The sequence below is a fragment of the Sprattus sprattus genome, assembly GCF_963457725.1.
Source record: "Sprattus sprattus genome assembly, chromosome: 6".
Classification (NCBI taxonomy): Eukaryota; Metazoa; Chordata; class Actinopteri; order Clupeiformes; family Clupeidae; genus Sprattus; species Sprattus sprattus.
This window is the reverse complement of record NC_137925.1, coordinates 27981136-28007325: the sequence shown is the minus strand read 5'-3', so window position 1 is coordinate 28007325 and position 26190 is coordinate 27981136. Positions and strand designations below refer to the sequence as shown.

The window sequence follows — 26190 nt, the reverse complement described above, 5'->3', positions numbered from 1 at the left end:
TGAGAGAGGAGTTAATATAGTGACTGCTGACTGAGAGAGGAGTGAATACTGTGGACTGCTGAAAGAGGAGTGAATATAGTGACTGCTGAGAGAGGAGTGAATATAGTGACTGATGAGAGAGGAGTGAATATGGTGACTGCTGAGAGAGGAGTGAATATAGTGACTGATGAGAGAGGAGTTAATATAGTGACTGCTGACTGAGAGAGGAGTGAATACTGTGGACTGCTGAAAGAGGAGTGAATATAGTGACTGCTGAGAGAGGAGTGAATATAGTGACTGATGAGAGAGGAGTGAATATGGTGACTGCTGAGAGAGGAGTGAATATAGTGACTGATGAGAGAGGAGTTAATATAGTGACTGCTGACTGAGAGAGGAGTGAATACTGTGGACTGCTGAGAGAGGAGTTAATATAGTGACTGCTGAGAGAGGAGTGAATATAGTGACTGATGAGAGAGGAGTGAATATAGTGACTGATGAGAGTGGAGTTAATATAGTGACTGCTGACTGAGAGAGGAGTGAATAGTGACTGATGAGAGAGGAGTGAATATAGTGACTGCTGAGAGAGGAGTGAATATAGTGACTGCTGAAAGAGGAGTGAATATAGTTACTGCTAAGAGAGGAGTGAATATAGGGACTGCTGAGAGAGGAGTTAATATAGTGACTGATGAGAGAGGAGTGAATATAGTGACTGATGAGAGAGGAGTTAATATAGTGACTGCTGAGAGAGGAGTGAATATAGTGACTGATGAGAGAGGAGTGAATATAGTGACTGATGAGAGAGGAGTTAATATAGTGACTGCTGACTGAGAGAGGAGTGAATAGTGACTGATGAGAGAGGAGTGAATATAGTGACTGCTGAGAGAGGAGTGAATATAGTTACTGCTGAGAGAGGAGTGAGTATAGTTACTGCTAAGAGAGGAGTGAATATAGGGACTGCTGAGAGAGGAGTGAATATAGTTACTGCTGAGAGAGGAGTGAATATAGTTACTGCTGAGAGAGGAGTGAATATAGGGACTGCTGAGAGAGGAGTGAATAGAGTGACTGCTGAGAGAGGAGTGAATATGGTGACTGCTGAGAGAGGAGTGAATATAGTGACTGTGAGAGAGGAGTGAATATAGTGACTGATGAGAGAGGAGTGAATATAGTGACTGATGAGAGAGGAGTGAATATGGTGACTGCTGAGAGAGGAGTGAATATAGTGACTGATGAGAGAGGAGTTAATATAGTGACTGCTGACTGAGAGAGGAGTGAATACTGTGGACTGCTGAGAGAGGAGTTAATATAGTGACTGCTGAGAGAGGAGTGAATATAGTGACTGATGAGAGAGGAGTGAATATAGTGACTGATGAGAGTGGAGTTAATATAGTGACTGCTGACTGAGAGAGGAGTGAATAGTGACTGATGAGAGAGGAGTGAATATAGTGACTGCTGAGAGAGGAGTGAATATAGTGACTGCTGAAAGAGGAGTGAATATAGTTACTGCTAAGAGAGGAGTGAATATAGGGACTGCTGAGAGAGGAGTTAATATAGTGACTGATGAGAGAGGAGTGAATATAGTGACTGATGAGAGAGGAGTTAATATAGTGACTACTGAGAGAGGAGTGAATATAGTGACTGATGAGAGAGGAGTGAATATAGTGACTGATGAGAGAGGAGTTAATATAGTGACTGCTGACTGAGAGAGGAGTGAATAGTGACTGATGAGAGAGGAGTGAATATAGTGACTGCTGAGAGAGGAGTGAATATAGTTACTGCTGAGAGAGGAGTGAGTATAGTTACTGCTAAGAGAGGAGTGAATATAGGGACTGCTGAGAGAGGAGTGAATATAGTTACTGCTGAGAGAGGAGTGAATATAGTTACTGCTGAGAGAGGAGTGAATATAGGGACTGCTGAGAGAGGAGTGAATAGAGTGACTGCTGAGAGAGGAGTGAATATGGTGACTGCTGAGAGAGGAGTGAATATAGTAATAGAATAGAATATAATATAGAGTGAATACTGTGGACTGCTGAAAGAGGAGTGAATATAGTGACTACTGAGAGAGGAGTGAATATAGTGACTGTGAAAGAGGTGTGCTGGGAGGCAATAGGAGGCACAGAACCTTTGACCTGTGTGGATCCCAGTACCCCAGAGATGGGGAACCACCCAGAGCAGTGATGGGGAACCGGGGAACCCCCCCCCCCCTCCAATTTGTCCATTAGGGCTACTTACCTGTCAGTTGACCTTCCCACCAGATAGCCAATGGGTGGTGAGCATTCTGGTGCAAATTGGCTGCTATACCATGGAAGCATCATCCAGATCCAGATGGTTGCCACACATTGGTGGTGGTGAGTTCCCTATACCATATACTTTAGGTGTTGAGAACAGCACTGTATAAGTAGGCTATAAAGATGAATTTATTCATTCAATCAATAAGTAAGTGATTTATTCATTCAATCAATAAGTAAAACTGCACGCAGCAGCGTCATTCGAGTCTAAGTAGACTTATGCTGCGAAATTAACAAAACGTATTTTTTTTTTTACAGTTTTTACATTGCTACGGTATTATGTTGCTGGTATTCCCAAAAATATGCACGAAAAGAGCTCGAAGTAATTATTATGTGAATAATCATTTCAGTTATGAGCTGATAGTAAAACGTTCTCATAATTTCATAACTTCATAAAAACGGCAAAAACTGCAAACTCCCCAAACAAACATGTTATGGCTAGCCCCTCCCACCAAAGGCACAACGTAACGTAAGGGGCGGGGAAACGCAGCTAATGGAGGAAGTGCGTCTGCGAGCTGCAGCTGGGACACACAGAGGTAGATTTCAGGGTGTTATTTACAGTGAACACACTCCGTGCATACGTACTAGACTCATCACAAACGGTGAGATAAGGTAGTGCTGACAGTCCCAAGATCAAAAAGGTTGATATTATCTCATTGGAGGTAAAGGACTTTGTTTAATACTTGACTCAGAAAGGCCTCTGGTGGGGATGTAACTGGCTAGCTCGCTGGCTAGTTATAAAGCTAGCTGGCTAGCTAACAACTCAGAAGTGTCAAGTAGCTGAGCACGGAGATTATTGTGAATTGGTGAAGAAAACTAATGCATGTCCACATCATCCTCATGCACTGCCAGTAGACAAAGAGGTGAATCCTGACTTACTTTGTCCTAATGACTACGTGTGTGTGACTTACATCTGTGTACTGTGTAATGCTATGTCACGAAGAAACGTTTAACGTTACGTTTGTAAAAGAGATGGTCAAAGCGTTGTTGCTTCAGTTTTGCTAACTTGCCACCAGCTAGGTTCAGAATTATTTCTCTGTTTGGATCATTTTCTCTCCAAAAGAATATTGTTTCTCATCGATTATTCATGTTATTCAATTGGGCAAAGGTGCAGCCTCTTATTTAGCTTGTTACATCGTTAGGTCGGTCTCTGCATCACTTCTTGAACATCCAGTAGTTGTTAGCATCCTAGCCCTTTTGCTAGCTCGTTGTCAGCATTGTTGTGGCTAGCTAAGTTAGTAAGTGAGCGAGCAAGCTTAGCCAGTATCTGTTAGTACTACCTCCATATCATTGCTGAGTGTCTTCAACTAGTCTTGCTTTTGAATGCAATTTCCAGTGGAACCCTAATAGAATTATCATGGAATTTGACATGTGTGTAAATGATGTACTTGCACTAAACCACTCTTGGTTTCTTATAGAGAATTGCAGCCCAGGGTGTGTGTTGCATGCCTGAGAAGTAGAGTTGAGTTGCTGGGGACGGAGTTGGTTGTCTCCCCTGAGTGAAGAGATCTCCGACCCGGCCATGATGGGCCCGCGGAGGAAGTCCACCAAGACTCAGAACCTGGACGAGGGCCCGCATGACCCGCTGACCCACGAGGAGCCCAAGGACTACATGAACGAGCTCTCACATGAAGTACTCTGCCACATATTCAGGTCAGGCACTACACCTCTAACATCACCCTCACTCTTTCAGTCCAGGCACCACCCCTCTAACAACATGGTCCTCACTCTTTCAGACGTTTCGATGGCTTGCACTGAACAAACGTGTTAGTGCCTGAGATGTACTATTGTTGTTGTTGTTTTCCCAGATAGCCCTGGCTTTGTTTTGATGTTTTTCTGGACGTGTCTATGAATATGACTCCCTGTGCAGCTCTCTGATGTTGTCTGTGTGTGTGTGTGTCTCTAAATATGACTCCCTGTGCAGGTATCTGCCCATGCAGGATATCATGTGCATGGAGTGTTTGTCCCGAAAGCTTCGGGAGGCTGTGACCCTGTACTTGCGTGTGGTGAAGGTGGTAGACCTGTGTGCCAGCCGCTGGTGGGAGTACATGCCCTCAGGTAGGCAGCGTGTCCGCTCTTCCTTGTGCTCCGCAAATGCTAGACATGATAACAAGAGAAAAGTGAAAAGTTGGCCAGGTCATTTTAATGGATAGATTTAAACAGTATTATGCCAAGGCCAATCTGCATTCATGTCATCATTACGATTTTGTTCAACCAGTCTCCCTTTGACCATAACACTGTTGTGCGTGTCAACCACTCTCCATTTGACCATAACACTGTTTTGCGTGTCAACCATTCTCCATTTGACCATAACACTGTTTTGCGTGTCAACCACTCTCCATTTGACCATAACACTGTTGTGCGTGTCAACCATTCACCATTTGACCGTAACCCTGTTATGCGTGGCCTGGTGCACGTCGCAGGCTTTACAGACTCCAGCTTCCTTATGTTGCTGAAGAAGATGCCTGACCTCGAGCAGCTGTACGGGCTGCATCCAAGGTACCTGGAGCGACGGAGGGTCCGCGGCTACGAGGCCTTCAGCATCCCTGGAGTTCTAGAAGCCCTGCAGGCCTGCCCCAATATAATAGTAAGTCAGCCTGGGCCGCTTACACCAGCTGAAGAAGGAGGCTAAAGTCAGAGATTTAGTCTCAGTAGCTCACATGGTCCTGTAGTCAGCGGTGCAGATGGGATTTTTTAACTGGGGGGGACCCTAACATCGCCTAATAAGCTGTGCAGAGTTATTAACTGATGATTGTCGCCTTACATAGGGAAAGTGGTGGGGATGGATCGGGTCACATGTCATCTGCGCCCCTGCCTTTAGTGTAACATGATCTATTTACTCTCAGTAGCTCACATAATCCTGAAGTCTAACATGATGTTAAGTGTCAGTAGCTCACATATTCTTTTATTGGAACATGATATATTTACTCTCAGTAGCTCCCATGGTCCTGTAGTGTAACATGATGTTTAGTCTCAGTAGCTCGCAGGGTCCTGTAGTGTAACATGATGTTTAGTCACAGTAGCTCGCATGGTCCTGTAGTGTAACATGATGTTTAGTCTCAGTAGCTCGCAGGGTCCTGTAGTGTAACATGATGTTTAGTCTCAGTAGCTCGCATGGTCCTGTAGTGTAACATGATGTTTAGTCTCAGTAGCTTGCAGGGTCCTGTAGTGTAACATGATTGTTTTTCTCCTCCTGCTCAGGGGGTTGAGACGTCTCACCTGGAGCTCGTGGAGGCCATCTGGAACTACATGCCTCAGGTCCACATCCTGGGGAAGTTCCGGAACCGCAACGGAGCCTTCCCCATCCCCCCCGAGAACAAGCTCACCATTCCCGCCGCCGCCAAAATCCAAACCCTGCACCTTGTCGGTAGGTGCTGCTTTAGCGTTTTTCTCTGCCATTTCAAATCCAAGCATCAGCAAAGAGGTAGCTAGCCATTAGCTATTAACTTGTTTGTTACCAGTGGTACAGGAGGTAGAGAAGTCGTTGAGTAATAAGAAAGTTGCTAGTTCCACCCCCTGTCGAAGCGTCATTGAGCAAGACACTGAACCCCTAATTGCTCCTGATGTGCAGTGTGCCATCAGTGTAAAATGTAAAATGTGTATACATCCTTGTAAGTCGCTTTGGATAAAAGCGTCTGCTAAATGACGAAATGTTAAATGTTACCATGTCAATCAAGTCGTAATCCAAAGACGTGTTTTTGTATTTGGCCTGGTAGGGGTGAATGTGCCAGAGATCCCCTGTGTGTCCATGTTGAGACACCTGTACCTGAAGTGGGTGCGCCTCACCAAGCCTCAGCCTTTCAAAGACTTCCTGTGTGTGAGCCTGCGCACCTTCGTCATGAGGAACTGTGCCGGCCCTACCAACTCCCTGAAGTACGTTCCCTTGGTGACGGGCCTGGCCTCCGCACGCAACCTGGAGCACCTGGAGCTGGTCAGGGTGCCCTTCCTCGGGGGGCTCATCCAGCACGTGGTGGAGGACAGCTGGAGGTCAGGTGAGCAAACCCAAAGAGAGTGGTTCTGATGAAACCCAAAGAGAGTGTTTCTGATGAAACTCAGCGCTCAAGAGAGTGGTGCTGATGAGACTCAGAGAGAGTGGTGCTGATAATCCAAACCCAAATAGAGTGGTTCTGATGAAGCCCAAACTCAAAGAGAGTGGTTCTGATGAAACCCAAAGAGAGTGGCTCTGATGAATCCCAGAGACAGTGGTTCTGATGAAACCCAGAGAGAGTGGTTCTGATGAATCCCAGAGACAGTGGTTCTGATGAAACCCAGAGAGAGTGGTTCTGATGAAACCCAAAGAGAGTGGTTCTGATGAAACTCCGCGCTCAAGAGAGAGGTTCTGATGATACCCAAAGAGAGTGGTGCTGATCAAACCCAAAGAGAGTGGTTCTGATGATACTAAGAGCTTTAGAGAGTGGTTCTGATGGGACTCTGAGCTCAAGAGAGTGGTTCTGATAAGACCCAAAGAGCGGGGTTCTGATGAGACCCAAAGAGCGGGGTTCTGATGAAACCCAAAGAGAGTGGTTCTGATGAGACTCAGCGCTCAAGAGAGTGGTTCTGTTAAAACCCAAAGAGAGTGGTTCTGATGAAACTCAGAGCTCAAGACACTCAAGTAAAACTGCATGCAGCAGCATCATTCGAGTCTAAGTAGACTAATACTGCGAAATTAACTAAACATAATTTAAGAGTTTATACATTACCACGGTATTATTTTGTGGGTATTCCCAAAATATGCACGACAAGAGCTTGAGATAATTATTATGTGAATAATTATTTCAGTTATGAGCTGAAAGTAAAACCTCAAAGTAGAAACTCAGAGCTCAAGACAGTGGTTCTGATGAAACCCAAAGAGAGTGGTTCTGAAACTCAGAGCTTTAGAGCTTCAAAGCGAGACGAAGAAAGTCTTCATTGCAGATGGATGTGCCATACACAATAACTTGTTCGAATGTGGATTTTCTCCCACATTTTCTCCCTTCTGTTGAAGGCTGACATGTTGATTGTATTGCTGACTTCCAGCTGTCTGTTTCAGGAGGGTTTCGTAATTTGCACACGATAGTATTCGGAGCCTGTAAGAATGCACTAGAAGTGGACCTGGGATACCTCATCATCACCGCCGCACGCCGGTAAGACTGGAGCGTGTGTGTGTGTGTGTGTGTGTGTGTGTGTGTGTGTGTGTGTGTGTGTGTGTGTGTGTGTGTGTGTGTGTGTGTGTGTGTGTCACCGCTGCACGCCGGTAAGATTGGGGCTCATCAGTGTGATTTACTCTGTGACTGAACTATGCTCTGCAATTTCTATCAAATAATTTAGCTGTTTCTGATTGGACGAGAGACGTTCCATGAGTTGTAATATCCCAGGACATCCCAACTCGGACTTTTCACAGCTAAAAATAAATTACTCCGCGATGAAAAAATTAAGCGATAACCGTTAATTAAAAGTTCTTATAATTCCAAAAGACGTTGACAATGGAACTTTTTTTTTTTTTTTGCGGAGAAACAATGGCGAAATTTTAAAAAGTTTTATCAATAACTTGGTGTTTAAATGTTAATTGGTTGACTATAAAATTGTTTTATAAAAGCAATATAGTACTCGTGCGAGTGGGGTAGGTAAGGGATATTCCCACGGGGAAGGCCTCCGGCCTTGTGGCTACGGCCAAACACCACCCGTGGGAATATCCCTTACCTACCCCACTCGCACGAGTACTATATTGCTTTAGTGTAACACTGCTACACGCCAGTAAGATTGGGGCTCATCAGTTTGATTTACTCTGTGACTGAACTATCCTCTGTAACACAGTGTACAGTCCACGGCACTGCACACAAGAATTCATGTTGAGTGATGTGGACATTCTTCTGTGTCCCTCAGGCTTCATGAAGTCCGAATCCAACCCTCCCTAACCAAAGATGGCGTGTTCTCTGCACTGAAGATGGCCGAGCTTGAGTTCCCTCAGTTTGAGACGCTGCACCTTGGATACGTTGATGAGTTCCTGTTGCAATGTAAGTCATTATTCCCCTAAATACTTTCCCAAATGACCTTCACATATTTGTTTGACAGGACGTCCCTTACAGCTGCCATATTTTTCCGATGAAGCTGAAGAGGTAGCCATTTTATTATCCAGTGCCCTGTTATGCTGATAGACTCTCCCTCAGTACTGGAAGAAAGGAGCATGTTATCCATATGCTAGCCTTTAGCCATATGTCCATCTGCTGTAGCTGGCTTGGCTATGAATAGAATAGAATAGACTTTATTTGTCATTGTGCATTAGATGTGCAATAGATGTGTGTTTGTGCAACCACTTAAATAAGTGCAGTTGTGCTGGGTGGAGGGTATGGAGTGTTCCTGTGACTTAAATTGAATCCCTCTCAGGCTGGATGGATTAGTCTTCATGACAGGTGGAAGGACCTTAACAGAGCCTACATGCGTGGGTGCAGTGCACACTGTTATTATAGTGGTAGGTCTGCATTAAGAGTCTCCGTTAGGTCTGTAGTAGGCCATCAGCCAGTCCTATAAGTATGCCAGGGCAGAGCACTTTAAATTAACCAACTATAAGAATCTCAAACAGCCTAATTTTGCCCCCAAGTCTGCTTGTTAAAGTTCTACCTGCTGTGTGTGCCTGTGTACTGTGTGTGTGGTTGTATACTGTGTGTGTGTGTGTGTGAGTGTGTGTGGTTGTGTACTTTGTGTGTGTGTGTGTGTGTGTGCGTGGTTGTGTACTGTGTGTGGTTGTGGTTGTATACTGTGTGTGTGTGTGTGTGGTTGTATACTGTGTGTGTGTGTGTGTGTGTGTGTGTGTGTGTGTGTGTGTGTGGTTGTGTACTGTGTGGTTGTGGTTGTATACTGTGTGTGTGTGTGTGTGTGTGTGTGTGTGGTTGTATACTGTGTGTGTGTGTGTGTGTGGTTGTGTACTGTGTGTGTGTGTGTGTGTGTGTGTGTGTGTGGTTGTGTACTGTGTGTGTGTGTGTACTGTGTCTAAAAAAACTGCACCATGTATTCATCATGTCGAGTAGCTCATCCCACCCCCATCCTGCTTTCAAAACTAATACACAAGAGCATGGCAGGAATGAGATCACATATATGCTAAGGCCCAGTGAAAGAGGGATGACTCAAGCAGGAAAGAACAGGAACTGGTATCTTAAAAAAGAGGTTCAGTGTTGTCTGCCCATATTAAGTCTTTAGAAGAGGACAAACTGACATGAGACATACTGACCATAGATAGACCGACAAGTCTACATCTGTACACAGTCAGTCTTTCAGTTGTTGCCTGTAGTTGTTGGTTTAGTAGTGGGAGACCCCATGGAGGAACTGGTTTAGTAGTGGGAGACCCCATGGAGGAACTGGTTTAGTAGTGGGAGACCACATGGAGGAACTGGTTTAGTAGTGGGAGACCCCATGGAGGAACTGGTTTAGTAGTGGGAGACCCCATGGAGGAACTGGTTTAGTAGTGGGAGACCACATGGAGGAACTGGTTTAGTAGTGGGAGACCACATGGAGGAACTGGTTTAGTAGTGGGAGACCCCATGGAGTAACTGGTTTAGTAGTGGGAGACCCCATGGAGTAACTGGTTTAGTAGTGGGAGACCCCATGGAGTAACTGGTTTAGTAGTGGGAGACCCCATGGAGGAACTGGTTTAGTAGTGGGAGACCCCATGGAGGAACTGTCCGTGGGTCAACACACTGTCAAACTCAAACGTCTCACACAGCATACGTCTCACACAGCATACGTCTCACACAGCATACGTCTCAAATACCACTTACATTGCAACATGATATCGGCCAGTAGTTCAAAAATTCTGTTGGACCAGAGGAACGGATTGCGTGTAATCTTATCATTAAAATGGGATTTTTATTCTGCCTTGTTCTCGCCTGAATGTTGTGGGCAGCGATGTGTGTCTGCACATCCATTCCCCTACAGTTAGAATGATTGGTCGAGCGTGTTTCTTGGCTTACTCACACTTCCCTAACATAAGAGAAAATTAGAGCTTTTAGGCTGTTACTCAAGGACAATTTAAGCTGAAGAATTGTTTTAAATTAAATTTTGGATTTGCCATTGTACATTTTTTGAGCTGATGTTAAATGACATGGAAAGAACACTGAGGTTGACTGTTTTTAAGGTGCGTTTTTGAAGTTTGCTAGTTTTTATGACTGAATGCGATGACTTCCACTATGCAGTCTTAAACTCTGAATGCGATGACTTCCACTATGCAGTCTTAAACTCTGAATGCGATGACTTCCACTATGCAGTCTTAAACTCTGAATGCGATGACTTCCACTATGCAGTCTTAAACTCTGAATGCGATGACTTCCACTATGCAGTCCTAAACTCTGAATGCGATGACTTCCACTATGCAGTCTTAAACTCTGAATGCGATGACTTCCACTATGCAGTCTTAAACTCTGAATGCGATGACTTCCACTATGCAGTCTTAAACTCTGAATGCGATGACTTCCACTATGCAGTCTTAAACTCTGAATGCGATGACTTCCACTATGCAGTCTTAAACTCTGAATGCGATGACTTCCACTATGCAGTCTTAAACTCTGAATGCGATGACTTCCACTATGCAGTCTTAAACTCTGCTCTCACCCTCAGGTAAGATGAGCCACAGTGAGTTGGTGAAATACGGTCTGGCTGACGTGATCGAGAACCCAGGGATCATCACTGACATCGGGATGAAAGCCGTCAACGAGGTCTTCACCTCCATAAAGTACCTTGTCATCTACAACTGCCCTCATCTGCACAACCCTCACAACTGGATCACAGGTACAGACTGAAGCCGTATTGAATCCTCTTTCAGCAATTATTGCGTTAATGTTGTATCCGCCGTTAGAAGTTATTGTGTAGTGTGAGCGTCCAGTGCTAAGTATGGTAGGTCTCTCCCTGCTCCTACCACAGTGGTTCTCTCTAGCCAGGTTCAAAGGATAAACTTTTATTAATCCCGTTATCAAAATTCAGGTGTTGGGGGGCACTGTAGCTCACACAGTAGCCTCGACCACATTTGGGCTTGACACCCATGGAGGACACGGGTTCGAATCCAGCCTGATGTCATTTCTCCAGTCCACTCCCCTCTTCTTCACCCTCTCATTTCCTGTCCCACTCTTCACTTACCTATCAATTAAAGGCATAAAAAAAAGCCAAAATCAAATCTTAAAAAAAAAAAAAAATTCAGGTGTAATAGCAGCGAGGGAATACGAATAGGAACAGGAATCTAATATATACATACAAATAAAAATAGGCCAGCCTTCTCCTCGTTCTCCCCTCCGCAACCACCTCCAGATTATCCAGTTAGTTACCTGCTATGTGTGTGTGTGCAGACCACTCCCGCTGGAGTCGACTGGTGGACCTGACGCTGGTGCGGTGTCATGCGGTCAAGCTGGACTCTTTCTGTCAGTTCATCGAGATGTTGCCCAGCCTGGAGTTCATCTCTCTGGACCAGATGTTCCGGGAGCCGCCCAAGGTACACACACACCCACACACACACAAAACCTCCCAGGTGACGGAGTGTAGTAGACTTTGTTAGCTGTGTTGCTACTTGGCTGTTTACTGACCGGTCTGATTCCAGCTCAAGTGTTGAGGGAACTGATCAGCGAGGCCTCTCTCTCTCCTCACAGGGATGTGCGCGTGTGGGTCTGAGTGCGGGCACGGGCATCGGTGTCTCGTCGGCACTCGTGAGCAACCAGAACTCCAACAATGACAACGACAACAACAACAATAACAACAATCACCAAAACAACAACAACGAGGCCAACATTCCACCGCACAACGGCGAGGAAGCGGCGGCCCTTCCCCATCAGCAGCCGCAGCGTCGACCTGAGGGTGTGTGTGTGTGTGTGTGTGTGTGTGCGTGTGCGTGTGTGTTGGGTAGGCGTGTGTGTGTGTGTGTGTGTGTGTGTGTGTGTGTGTTGGGCAGGCGACCGTGTCCCTGTGTGTGAAGGGTAAGCGCCCAGGTCCCCTCTCACCGTTAGAGGATGGGAGGTAGAACAAGCTGGAACTCTTTGGTTTCTATTCTTCCGTGAATAGACTTGGCCCTGGTATGGACCAGAGTCAGGATGGCAGTTTGACTGTGTGATGTGATTTGAGTCATTTAAGTGATAGAAACATAATATAATTGATTTCTAAACCACAGGATCTTTACCCCAAACTTGGAGTAAGCACCTGTTGTAGCCTAGCCCTCGGTCATCTTCAGATTGATGACCATATTCCCCTGTAACATACATTTTGATACAACGCAATGTGGTTTAGAAATTGTGTAGCACTTAGGAAATTTCATATCATTGTGTAGGCTACTGTAGTTGTGCGTTACACTTCTATGTAAATACAGTACCAGTCAAAAGTTTGGACACACCTTACATTTTTTGTAGAAGTTTGTTCTTTCCTTTTATTATTTTCTAAATTGTAGATTAATACTGAAGACATTTAAACTAAGAAAGAACACATATTGAATGATGTACTAAACAAAAAAAGTGTTATCTACCATGTAGAAATTAGTAAAAGTAAAGAAAAATCTTCTCAAAAAATGAAAAGGTGTGTCCAAACTTTTGACTGGTACTGTCCGTGTGGCTGTTCCTGTGCAGACATCCGTGGCATGGACGGGGTGGTACAGGAGAACGCTGCTCCTGACCCGGTCGTGATGGAGGCCGCTGATGTGGAGCAGAGCTCTTCAGGTCCCAGCCAGGCCGCTCGCCCAGCAGGGGGCGACGAGGAGCAAGCAGGTCAGAGGGACACGCCACTGATCACACACACACGCACACACACGCACACACACGCACACACACACACACACACACACACACACACACACACACACACACACACACAGCGGTCTCATCTCACCCTCTCTGTCCTGCAGGGCCCAGTGGGGTGCCGTCTTCAGTGAAGAAGCAGCCTGTGGAGTTGCTGGACTCGGACAGCGAGGATGAGGAGGAGCAGGAGAAGGCTCGGGTGCAAGCTCCGCCCTCAGGCCCGTCGAGGACCTCCTACTCCGAGCCGGACAGCAGCAGGCCGAAGAGCTCCACCTCAGATGCCCCAGCCCCACTCAGCAGTGAGCACACACACACACCAGCCCCACTCAGCAGTCAAGACATCCCTGCAGTGGTGTTAAGGCTGTGATTGGCCTCTTTTGGGCTTTGCTCTGATTTGATTGGCCGCTGTAGCACTGGGTGTCGTGCCACTGGGTTGTGAAGTGAACAGTAATGTAATCGGCTTGCTCTGGTGTTGTTTCCTGTGTGTGATTGGCTGTGTGTGATTGGCTGTGTGTGATTGGCTGTGTGTGATTGGCTGTGTGTGATTGGCTGTGTGTGATGGTCTGTGTGTGATGGTCTGTGTGTGATGGTCTGTGTGTGATGGTCTGTGTGTGATTGGCTGTCTGTGATTGGCTGTCTGTGATTGGCTGTCTGTGAATGGCTGTCTGTTATTGGCTCATCCAGGTAAAGGAAAGACGCCTCTGCGCCGGCGAGGCCCGCCCCCTCAGGAGCCCGGCTGTGAGAAGGGTTGCCAGGTGACCAGCTGTGAGAAGGGTTGCCAGGCGACCAGCTGTGAGAAGGGTTGCCAGGTGACCAGCGAGCAGATCAAGGCGGACATGAAGGCGGCCACGGAGGCCCCGGAGCGAAACACGGGGGCGGGCCAGGTGCCGGGGGCGGGGGCGTACGTGGGGTCCATCCGCTGGAGAGAAGACGCAGACAGTCAGGAGGAGGCCAGGCAGGGTGGCGGCGTGGAGGATGGCCCGGTGAGGGGGGACGGGCCCGCGGATCGGGGCGTAGGCAGGATGGGCGGGGCCAGGCACGCGGGAGGGGGCGTGTCCTTAGCGTCTGACCATCTGGACGAGGAGGAGCGGCTGCACAGGTTCCTTGGGGGCGGGCCCCGACGACCAATCACGCGCTCCCGCAGCCGGCTCTCCGAAGTACCCCTGGTGTCAGAGTCAGGTGAGCTCTCTGAGGTCCTCCTTACTGCACCCACACACACACACACACACACACACAGAGCAGAACCGAACCGAAGCAAAGACAAACGGGTTCACAATAATACAGCACAAACAACTGTGCACTGTGTTCTACTTTCAGTTCATGTAGTTACGACTCTATGTAGGTTTGACTTGTGCTGCTGCTGATGTTTGTAAAGCAAATCTGTTGGTTCTTAATGGTACCACATTTGTGAGGAACATGCATTTGTGGGATGAGCACATTTTGCTTGGGCGATACCCACATAAACAGCTGCGCTGCTCATCCCACAAATGCATGTTCCTTACAAATGTGGTACCATTTAAAAGGGAAATAAACAGGCTTTCCAACAGTACACGATTTATTGCAAAGAAGCATTGTTACAACAAAGAAATAATCTACCAAACACATATTTCCTTACTTTGTGTGTTTAGTTACCTTGCTAGTTTCTGATTCAAAACTGTGTAATGCCTCTTTAAATTGGATACACCAATAATGTTTGTGGGCCAAAATAGCATCTATCTATAAATCCAGGAATCTCTCTGTGTGTGTCAGTCTGTCTAGTTAGTTACTGACGTTAGTTATGAGATTTCGCATGTAGCTTACGCATGTCATGAACCTGTGCATCCTTGATTTTGAAGATTTTTGAATTCATAGTTTCGAGATATTTGTATTTTACCGTTTCCCGTAGGCACTAATGGGTTATCGTTTCCCGTAGCACCGAAATGACGCCACAAATTACGTCACAAACAATATTAGCGGTATTAAAACTATCCTGCCTTCACTCAAAGTTCAGAATAGCGTTGGATACGATAAGGAGGTCCGCATTCAAATTCTTCTTGGTGAACAGATACAGACTTTTGCTCAGGTAATCTTAAGACAGTGATTGATTTTATCTATTCGTTTATATAAGCTTCTTTATATTAAGTTTCAAAGTAATGTCTAGAGTTGTACAGTCATCTAACAGACAGGGAATAGTAATCCACGCGTAATCCAAACGCAAACGATAAAATAGAAATACCTCGCGAACTATGAATTCAGATAAAGAGTTGTATAGAGTAAAATTCATGCGTTTTGCATATGCCATGAATAAGTACTGTAATCACAGTTACATTTCAACCATGCTTATGAAATGAGTTTGCCAAGTTGTAAGTCAAATAAGTGCAGAAATGTACTGTAAAAATACGCTATACTAATAAACAATATGAATATTTTGATAAGCCTCGGAGGCTTTCAGATTGTCCATTGCTTTCCCATCTGTTGCTATGGAGTCCACGAAATACGCGCAAATCTCGCTGTAAGTTATGTTGGGCCCACGTCGTCATGTTATCCTCCCAGTCCTGCACTGAATTCGGGTGGGGGATAGTAACGCCATCTCCAGTCAGAGTATTTAAACTGTGTTCCCATTGTAAGGACATAATTAGATTACGATCTGTCTGAGAATGGGCTGTCAAAGCTAGCATCATCGAAGTCATACAGCAGCCTACAGTACAGTAGGCTACATATATTCAATAAAATGAACCTACATTTGAGTCCAACTGCATGACCATTCTTACCCTACACTTACCCTTACAATAAAGATCCTATTTCAACCATAACTTCATTTTAAATAATTTTTCTTTATGACATTTAGTTTATAGTTTAGACAGCAACTTTGACATCTATATTCAACTGCATCCACTACATAATCTCAAACTTTATTTGTTGGTATATCTCCAAAAAGGCTAACATTAAAACATTTCTTAATGAAAAGGAAACATGCATCACAATAATACTTCAGTGTAACCTGTACCTATGTGGAGTGCAAATATGTCTTGATATTACACTACCCAACAGCTACACCTACGTCTGCTAACACTACAGAATGCATGATTCCTACGGGCACTGCACTAGTTTGCTTAATTTGCCAAACTAGATTGTGTGATGGCACTAGAATAGGCATTATAACTTTGAGGATCGTTGTTTGTTAAACGTCGGTTGAAGGTTGATTTGTGTACCGTATTGGTCATTTCTCATACTTCATATTCTTTATGCTCAGAGCTATCGAAACCAAAGGCTCGGGTCACCGTGAAGAGGAAACGCACCGCAGACAAGTCCACCAGCACCAGCGACCCTGTAACCGAGGACGACCACGTGCAGGTGAGTACCATCCTCCGCCTCCACACTTTAACACTAACCCTTTAACCTTCATCCTAGTCGTCATCAATGTGAGATCATCAAGTGCCCTTCTCAGCCTCCTCTTGAGCTCTCCTCCTCTTGAGCTCTTCTTCTCCTCTTGAGCTCTTCTTCTCCTCTTGAGCTCCTCTTCTCCTCTTGAGCTCTTCTTCTCCTCTTGAGCTCCTCTTCTCCTATTGAGCTCTTCTTCTCCTCTTGAGCTCTTCTCCTCTTCAGCTCTTCTCCTCCTGTGAAGCTCTTCTCCTCTTCTCCTGTGAAGCTCTTCTCCTCTTCAGCTCTTCTCCTCCTCTTGAACTCTTCTCCTCTTCTCCTGTGGAGCTCTTCTCCTCTTGAAAGGGGAGGAGGAGGAGGAGGAGGAGGAGGAGGAGGAGGAGGAGGAGGAGTAGTGGTAGTGGTAGTGGTGGTGGTGGTGGTGGTGTAAATTTCTTCACATGTGATATACAAAGGAATTGATTGGACGTTTCCCACCCACCCACGGTGAAACATATAAAGTGCACAGGCACAACAGATAAGACAAGACATTTCCTAATACAAAGTAAACATACAGATTCACGTTCAGCAGCATAAGTGTCTGTAAAGTGTAAACGTAATACAAGTGAAACAGGGATTCACATGTGCCCATGCTCTTCTCTGCCCTGAAGGTGCTCACGCTGAAGTCCAAAAACCTGGTCGGGATAACCCTCACTAACTGTGGGGTCACGGACCTGGTGCTACGAGACTGCCCCAAGATGATGTTTGTACACGGTGAGTACCGCCCCAAGATGATATTTGTACAAGGTGAGTACCCGAGACTGCCCCAAGATGATGTTTGTACACGGTGAGTACTGCCCCAGGATGATGTTTGTACACGGTGAGTACCATCCTGGATCACATCAAATCAACAATGAACCTCAAGAAGGACCAAAACACTCCACACGTTGGATGTATAATATTTGACACAAAGTGCAGGGCCATTATCTCCCCAGGAGTGGATTCATACAAATGTTTGATACATCCACTCCTGTTGGAACACTTTAGCAAAATCAGGGTAGGAAATGTACATATTTTTAGGGGGCAATTTAACGTTAAACTAGCTAAACCGAACTAAATCATTTCAAAAACCATTATTACTGGTTATCATTCACCGTGGCGATGGCGTGTTGCTTGGCGCCTGGTGACGAAATGCCATGTATTTCTTTATGTTTCTGCACCCCTTGATGAAGTCAGCAGAATAATTCGCCTGTGCTGGATTGAAACGACTTTGGCAACTCGTTGTCCACAAGTCCGACATGCCTTGAAAGAAATGTGGGTCTTTTTCTCGTCGTAGTCATCCTCCACCCGAAGCAAATCTAGCTTCCATTTTTCGATGGTCGCTGGGTGTGTGAATTTTATCTTTTAGAACCTGAGATGGTGACAGAGACTGTGTTTGCTGATTCTCATTTCTCCTCACACTCAGTCACAGGTCTGATTCGCGCTCCATTTATAATTTTTGTAAGAACATCAGTCAAGGCGAAAGGCAACTGGGCCGGGTCATATAGTGCTACAATTTTTTTGACAAGTTCATTCAATTATTATTAGAAGAAAATTATGGGGGCATTTTTCTTAGGGGCAGTTTTGCCCATTGCCCTCGTGTATTTCCGACACCGAACGAAACCCAAAACACCTGAACCTAACCATGTCGTGTTCCTGCCCCTCCAGCCACCCGCTGCAGAGTTCTGAAGCACCTGAAGGTGGAGAATGCCCCCATCGTCAACCGCTTTGACTACGCCCAGTGCAAGAAGCTGGACATGGAGCAGGTCCTGGATCAGATACTACGCATGCCGCCGGAACGCAACCGCATCATCTACATGAGGCCCATGCAGCAGGTCAGACCCTCTGAAGAGCGCACACACCTGCTCACGTCCTACATGACCCTCTGAAGAGCACACATACCTGCTCACGTCCTACATGACCCTCTGAAGAGCACACACACCTGCTCACGTCCTACATGACCCTCTGAAGAGCACACACACCTGCTCACGTCCTACATGACCCTCTGAAGAGCACACACACCTGCTCACGTCCTACATGACTCTCTGAAGAGCACACACACCTGCTCACGTCCTACATGACCCTCTGAAGAGCACACACACCTGCTCACGTCCTACATGACCCTCTGAGGAGCACACACATCTGCTCACGTCCTACATGTTTAACAGCTGACTGGATATGATACGGATTGTTGATTTGTTTGTTACTGATTGGTGGCAGCATGTGACTAGTCTACTGGTGAAGATATTTCACATTAACATCTTGCAGCACTGCCTTACCCCGTCAATGGCAGTAAATGTGAAAAGGATTCAGGAACCATATCCTGTTAACCATGTAAGGGACTGGGTTGCGGAAGTCCTAAATAGTACAAACTGAAGCAGTTACAGTTATTGAGGTAAACAGACACAGGTCTATCTCTGAGGTAAACACACACAGTCTATCTCTGTAGATCAGTTATTGAGGTAAGCAGACACAGGTCTATCTCTGTAGGGATCAGTTATTGAGGTAAACACACACAGGTCTATCTCTGTAGGGATCAGTTATTGAGGTAAACACACACAGGTCTATCTCTGTAGGGATCAGTTATTGAGGTAAACACACACAGGTCTATCTCTGTAGGGATCAGTTATTGAGGTAAACACACACATGTCTATCTCTGTAGGGATCAGTTATTGAGGTAAACACACACAGGTCTATCTCTGTAGGGATCAGTTATTGAGGTAAACACACACAGGTCTATCTCTGTAGGGATCAGTTATTGAGGTAAACACACACAGGTCTATCTCTGTAGGGATCAGTTATTGAGGTAAACACACACAGGTCTATCTCTGTAGGGATCAGTTATTGAGGTAAACACACACAGGTCTATCTCTGTAGGGATCAGTTATTGAGGTAAACACACACAGGTCTATCTATGTCTGTGGGGATCCTGTCCATGTTGGCAGACACTTTGAACAACATTATGAGCCGATCATTGGCGTAACCAAGTGGTACTTTGTACTTTGACGCAGATGCTTCCCCCATGGGATTACTTCGTAAAGACGTTTTGCGGTTGGCAATTATAGCGATCTTATTCAATACTGAACCAATTTCCACTATGAATTGTGTTTAGTAAAAATGTGGACCCTAAAAGCCCATGTTGAAAAATCCCCAAAGTTTCCCAGCAGAATCCCAGCCCAACTCTGATGATTCCGTTTCCCTCCAGATCAACTCCCTGGCCTTGGAGAAGATGCTGTTCAGTGGTCCGTACCCGTACCACATCGCCATCATCCACGAGTTCAGCAACCCGCCCAACGTCAGGAACAAGGTGCGCGTGCGGAGCTGGATGGACACCATCGCCAACATCAGCCAGTGAGTGACACACACACACACACACACACACACACACACACCCCCCTCATCGCCAACATCAGCCAGTGAGTGACACACACACACACACACACACACCATCGCCAACATCAGCCAGTGAGTGACACACACACACACACACACACACACACACACACACACCCCCCCTCATCGCCAACATCAGCCAGTGAGTGACACACACACACACACACACACACACACCATCGCCAACATCAGCCAGTGAGTGACACACACACACACACACACACACACACACACACACACAAACACCCCCCCCCCCCCATCGCCAACATTAGCCAGTGAGTGACACACACACACACACACACACACCCTCATCGCCAACATCAGCCAGTGAGTGATTTTCTGTCTTGACATGACTCAGTCAGTTGCATGAGAGGAAATGGAGGTGTTGTTAAGGCTTGATGGATCCTTACCAACAGGCTTTGAAAAACTTGAATAGTTCAGTCAAAAGAATATTGGATTGAGTAATAAAGATGATGATGTCACTCATAGCACCTCAGGGTGGGGCCGTCTGAGAGTGAAACACAAATGGATTCTTCAGTAATTGGAAGTGGAGTCTTTGTGTAGTTCACAGAGTGACCAGCAGATGGTGCCACTTTCCCCCACTGGGTAGTTTGATGAGCAGCTCAGGATCAGTCCAGCAGAAACACAACTCTGGGCCAAAGACACCGTCTTCCATCAAGGCCTCCCCGAATGTGAAATATTTTCTTTTTCGTCAACAGGGAACTCATCAAGTACGAGTTTTTCCCGGAGGCCACGCGAACGGAAGAGGATGTGAAGAAGTATCCCAACTACCCCTGGGGGAGAGACATCTACACCTTGGAGGGTGAGAGGAAGCGGGGTCACCCCGGGCCCCTGGGAGCCGCAGCCTGAGGGTCCCCACGCACCACACATCCTGTGACACATAAATAGAACCCTACTCATTGGCTCATACATATTGTGACCTCAGGCCCCCCACCCCCCCTCCACCTCCCTAACTCTAATGTCATAACACTGAGATGGATTCAGTTTAAACACCGCCAGTATCTCATCCAGAGATTTCCCATGACCACTGCTCTCTCTCTGTTTGGTTCCATTGTAAACATGATCCTTTAAGCTTGGAGCCCTCACCACCGCCTGTCCTTCCTGTCCTGTGGTCTCCTTTAAGCTTGGAGCTTCACCTCCTCTTGTCCTTCCTGTCCTGTGGTCTCCTCTAAGCTTGGAGCCTCACCACCGCCTGTCCTTCCTGTCCTGTTGTCTCCTCTAAGCTTGGAGCCTCACCTCCTCTTGTCCTTCCTGTCCTGTGGTCTCCTCTAAGCTTGGAGCTTCACCTCCTCTTGTCCTTCCTGTCCTGTGGTCTCCTTTAAGCTTGGAGCCTCACCTCCTCTTGTTTTTACTGTCCTGTGGTCTCCTTTAAGCTTGGAGCCTCACCTCCTCTTGTCCTTCCTGTCCTGTGGTCTCTGTCCTAGGTGCAGTGGATGGAGCTCCTTACACCATGATCACAGACTTCCCCTGGCTAAGGACGCTGCGTGCAGCGGAGCCTAACAGCTATGCACGCTATGACTTTGAAGATGATGAAAGCAGTGAGTGTTTTTTTTGTTTGATTTCTAATCTACTCATGTAAGGTACATTTTAGTTTAATGGTTCACTTTTACACATACTCACTAGTCTTGGCACCCTAAGATCCATTTCCCATAACCACTTGAAGTTTGCTTCCAGAGTGGAGGTATGCACTCATGTTATTAGAGCGTTTAGTCGTATACTACTTTTCCATCTTAATCACGTCGTATTAGTGAAATGGGATTATTCCATTAGCATGTTAGTACACTGATGTTCAAGCACATAGATGGAACGAAATTTGATATAGAACTACTTTATTTTTTGGGTAACGACAATCTTGGGTACTTCCACTATTGCTTCACACACGTGGTTATCATTTGGCATTTTAGAAAACAAACTAACTAGTGGAGAAACCACTTTGAAATATCCAAGCTCATTTGTTGGCTGAATAATAAACATAAAAAATGGGAGCCTAATGTTCAACAAAGGTCATTTTATTGGCTAGTTTGGCCTGTACGCTAGCTACTTTAAAGTTGATATTGGCTAGTTTGGCCTATACCCTAGCTACTTTAAAGTTGATATTGGCTAGTTTGGCCTATACCCTAGCTACTTTAAAGTTGATATTGGCTAGTTTGGCCTATACCCTAGCTACTTTAAAGTTGCTGTTGCCACCTTTTGGACCGGCCATGCTTCATCCTCAGTGTTGTATTCAGTGTGCCCACGGCAGCATCTCACGGCTAACGCTCCTCCTCTCTCTGCCCCCCTGCAGCCACCATCTACGCGCCGCGGCGTAAAGGCCAGCTCTCGGCCGACATCTGCATGGAGACGATCGGCGAGGAGATATCCGAGCGGCGGCAGGCGCGTCGCGGTGTCTTCCAGCGTCTTGTGGTGGTCTTCATCCACTACTGCGACGCCCGCGGCCAGCCCGTCGACGACGACTACATCTAGTGCCTCGTCTCTCCTGCCCTGCCCCGCCCTGCCCCGCACTGGGGAGAGGAGGGGGTGGGGGTGGGGGGGCGCACAGAAACTAATTTAAAGAGGAAGGTGGTGGTGGTGAAGACGAGGAGAAAGGGCTTTGAACCCACCGGCTCCACACACACCCACCTCCTCCCTGATCACCCCTGCTCACACACAGGCTGGGCTGGAGTCTGCAGCCTGCGGGGGTGAGGGTGCTGATGGACCTTTAGTGCAAGAGACTAGAACACTATGCCCCTCGTCTCTCCACAAGCCCCCTGACCACATGACTGAAGGGGGGAGAGAGAGAGAGAGAAAAAGAGTCTTCAAGAAGAAGTATGCATTGTTGTCAGCTTGAGTTTCAGGCTTTCCCTCAGTTTCTTTTCAGGTGTTGTCATGTGTGAGTTCCTCCCCAGGAGGAGGAGGAGATGTAGTACAGTCGCCTTACGTTGCTGCTTCCAAGGAGCAGGAGAGCTCCCCAGTGATCAGAGTGCACACTATGGGTTTCCATGGTGATCAGAGTGAACACACTGGGTTTTCATGGTGAGCAGAGTGCACACTATGGGTTTCCATGGTGATCAGAGTGCACACTATGGGTTTCCATGGCGATCAGAGTGCACACTATGGGTTTCCATGGTGATCAGAGTGCACACTATGGGTTTCCATGGTGATCAGAGTGCACACTATGGGTTTCCATGGTGATCAGAGTGCACACTATGGGTTTCCATGGTGATCAGAGTGCACACTATGGGTTTCCATGGTGATCAGAGTGCACACTATGGGTTTCCATGGTGATCAGAGTGCACACTATGGGTTTCCATGGTGATCAGAGTGCACACTATGGGTTTCCATGATGATCAGAGTGCACACTATGGGTTTCCATGGTGATCAGAGAGCCCACTTTGGGGTTTCCATTGGTGATCAGAGTGCACACTATGGGTGTCCGTTGGTTGGTTGGTTTTCATTAGAGGAACGTGCTGTGATTGGTGGACGTTCACTAGGTTGTGTGTGGTTGGTTGGTTGGTTGGTTGGTCTTTCAATTGGATGTGAAGTGATGCAGTTCAAACAGAAATAGTCTTCTGTTCTCTGTTGAGTTGCTTGATCCCCAGAAGTGTCTACAGGCCACTTATTTTGGCTCGTGTGAAAGATTTACACTGCCAGCTGGGGAGAGTACCAAGTTTTTATTCTTTCTGTTTAATTGATTTGTTTGTTGTTTGTTTTGTTTGTTTGTTTGTTTGATTTGTTTTGTTTTGGTTTTGTAAAGTTCTGTTCTCTCACCTACCTCCAGTGTTGAGATAGGAGGAAGAGCCCCCACCTGCAAGGCTAGAAGTGCCCTTAGATTTGAATCTATAGCCTCTGTTTCTTTTTTTTATTCCTCTCATTATTTATTTATTTTCCTTTTCCTTTGTTTTAATTTGACAACTTTAGCGTTTTTCTCCTTTTTTCATGCTCTACTCTTGAGATGTGACACAGGGTTGGAGTGGCATGTCTGTTACACAGAGAGCTCTACTCTTGAGATGTGACACAGGGTCGGAGTGGCGTGTCTGTTACGCAGAGAGCGCTGGTGCCACGTGCTGGGGGTGTCCATGGTGTTAGTGTGAGTGTGAGTGTGAGTGTGTGTGAGTGAGTGAGGACTCCTGCTCAAGGGTGGCAGTGTCGCTTCTTTAGTTATGCTTTCTCTGCTAAGGATTTAAAAAGGGATTAAGATTTCATAGAGGTATGAAGTTCTTTCAAGGTCCTAGTTCCTCTGTCCCTCTCTCACCCCCTGGTTTAGTCTAAAGACCTTCAACAGTGTTAGTGTGTGTCTGTGTGTGTGTGTGTGTGTGTGTGTGTGTGTGTGTGTGTCTGTGTGTGTGTGTGTGTGTGTGTGTGAGTGTGTGGTGAGTGGGGCATCACTTCAGGCACACGTGTGAACAGGTGTCTCCCCTTCAAAATCACTTCCCAGATTCTTTAGTGATCGTCCCCATACTGCCACCACTTGCGGGCCGACAGTGGGAGAAATGAGAGAATACATGAATCTGTTCCACAGAGCTGCAGGGGAGCTCTCCGGATCTGTGAAGGGGGGGGGGGGGGGGGGTTCACCCTGCGGAGTTTTCTTTTTTTCAGAGAGAGCGAGCGAGTGAGTGAGTTTCTGCAGGAAGCTCAACAGGTGAAGAGATTGGTGCGTGTCTGTTGTTGTTGTGTGTGTGTCTGCGTGCGTGCGAGTGTGACTGTGTGTGCGAGTGAACAAGTAAAACAAACGACATGAGAAGAAAGAACGGGGGGAGAAAAAAAAAACACGTTTTGTCTTAACTTCGCACGCAATGCTGAATACATTTACTGTGAAAAGAACTCGGTGTTCCAAGAGTTAACATGATAAAACACACACACACACACACACACACATGCACACGCACACGCACACGCACACGCACACGCACACGCACACACACACACACACACATGATAACACAGTCTAGTGAAGAGAAGAGTCCAAGCCATCCGGAGCGTCATCAGCCCTCTCTGTTCTCCTGCTGCTCGTCGTCTTTCTACTCGGCCCGCTGACTGACTGACTCCCCCCCTCAAGGCCAAGCTAACATGAGAACCATGCGTAGCCCTGCAGAAACCTGTGCACAAATACCCTTGTACAGATAAGCTGTATTTAAAGGATCTTCCAGATTTGTTTTATAAGTTTATATAAAAAAAGACCTATTTCACATAATAAAAAAGGGAGAATACAAATTAGTGTTTTTCTTTCTTGTGTGTGTGTGCGTGTGTGTGTGTGTGTGTCTGTGTGCGTGTCTGCGTGTGTGTGTGTGTGTGTGTGTGTGTGTTCATTTGCGTATGTGTGTGAGTTTGTGTGTCTGTGTGTATGTGCGCATGTTTGTTTACCCGCATGTGTGTTCATTTGCGTGTGTGTGTGTTCGTGTGTATGCATGTGTGTGTGTGTTCGTGTGTATGCGTGTGTGTGTGTGCGCGTGTTTGTTTGCATGTGTGTGGGGATGGTGCAGAGAGGTGACATCATCCACAGGTGTGCATATTTATGTGATTGACTCACAAAGAATGAAGTGGAGTCCACGTCAGACGTGTGAGTGAGGCATCTGTTAAAGCTCATCCAGACTGTGCCTATAGACAGAGAGAGATATGTGTGCCTATAGACAGAGAGAGATATGTGTGCCTATAGACAGAGAGAGATATGTGTGCCTATAGACAGAGAGAGAGATGTGTGCCTATAGACAGAGAGAGATATGTGTGCCTATAGACAGAGAGAGAGATGTGTGCCTATAGACAGAGAGAGAGATCTGTGCCTATAGACAGAGAGAGAGAGATGTGTGCCTATAGACAGAGAGAGAGATCTGTGCCTATAGACAGAGAGAGAGATCTGTGCCTATAGACAGAGAGAGAGATGTGTGCCTATAGACAGAGAGAGAGATGTGTGCCTATAGACAGAGATCTGTGCCTATAGACAGAGAGATCTGTGCCTATAGTCAGAGAGAGAGAGATGTGCCTATAGTCAGAGAGAGAGAGATGTGTGCCTATAGACAGAGAGAGAGAGATGTGTGCCTATAGTCAGAGAGAGAGAGATATGTGCCTATAGTCAGAGAGAGAGAGATATGTGCCTGTAGTCAGAGAGAGAGAGATTTCACAGTAGGTGCAAGACTCTGTGGCTTGTAGGCCTCTCCAGGTCTCCGTCTAACCATCAGACGACCATGTGTTGGGCAAAGCTGAAAATTTGACTCATCAGAGAAGACGAACTTAGAAGAACCTCCAGTCCGCTTTGGTTCAATCCTTATGGTCTTTTACAAACCTCAGCCAGGCAAAGTACAACGTTGTCCCGGAAGAAAAACTTGCTTCCTTTTGCTCTGACAATGTTCCCCAACTCTGAGAAGTGTTTTTTCCAGCAGAGCAATGCTCCATGCCACACAGCCAGGCCAGTAAAGGTGTGGATG

General features: G+C 46.4%; 1 protein-coding gene across 2 annotated transcripts; it reads left to right on the top strand.

The window, feature by feature from the left end:
- Positions 1–2767: 2767 nt before the first annotated feature.
- fbxo38 (F-box protein 38) lies at positions 2768–22815 on the top strand. Of its 2 annotated transcripts, none has more exons than XM_080840367.1 (21): positions 2768–2800; positions 3683–3917; positions 4189–4322; positions 4688–4851; positions 5466–5631; positions 5981–6256; positions 7294–7387; positions 8127–8257; positions 10851–11021; positions 11573–11715; positions 11870–12074; positions 12833–12970; positions 13108–13299; positions 13685–14179; positions 16233–16333; positions 17011–17113; positions 18047–18213; positions 19584–19729; positions 20491–20594; positions 21217–21330; positions 22077–22815. In XM_080840367.1, exons 2-21 carry the CDS (start codon positions 3787–3789, stop codon positions 22253–22255), a joined length of 3354 nt encoding a protein of 1117 aa, XP_080696493.1. In that variant the 5' UTR covers positions 2768–2800; positions 3683–3786; the 3' UTR covers positions 22256–22815. The 2 variants fall into 2 exon arrangements, with proteins under 2 accessions (XP_080696493.1, XP_080696492.1); XM_080840366.1 differs by lacking the exon at positions 2768–2800 and adding an exon at positions 2996–3127.
- Positions 22816–26190: the final 3375 nt, after the last annotated feature.

Coding starts and splice junctions, on each gene's coding strand:
- fbxo38 (XM_080840367.1), top strand. CDS start 3,787: ATGATGGGCCCGCGGAGGAAGTCCACCAAGACTCAGAACCTGGACGAG. Junction 8,258..10,850: donor TGATGAGTTCCTGTTGCAAT/GTAAGTCATTAT, acceptor TCTCACCCTCAG/GTAAGATGAGCCACAGTGAG. Junction 19,730..20,490: donor ACCATCGCCAACATCAGCCA/GTGAGTGACACA, acceptor TTTCGTCAACAG/GGAACTCATCAAGTACGAGT.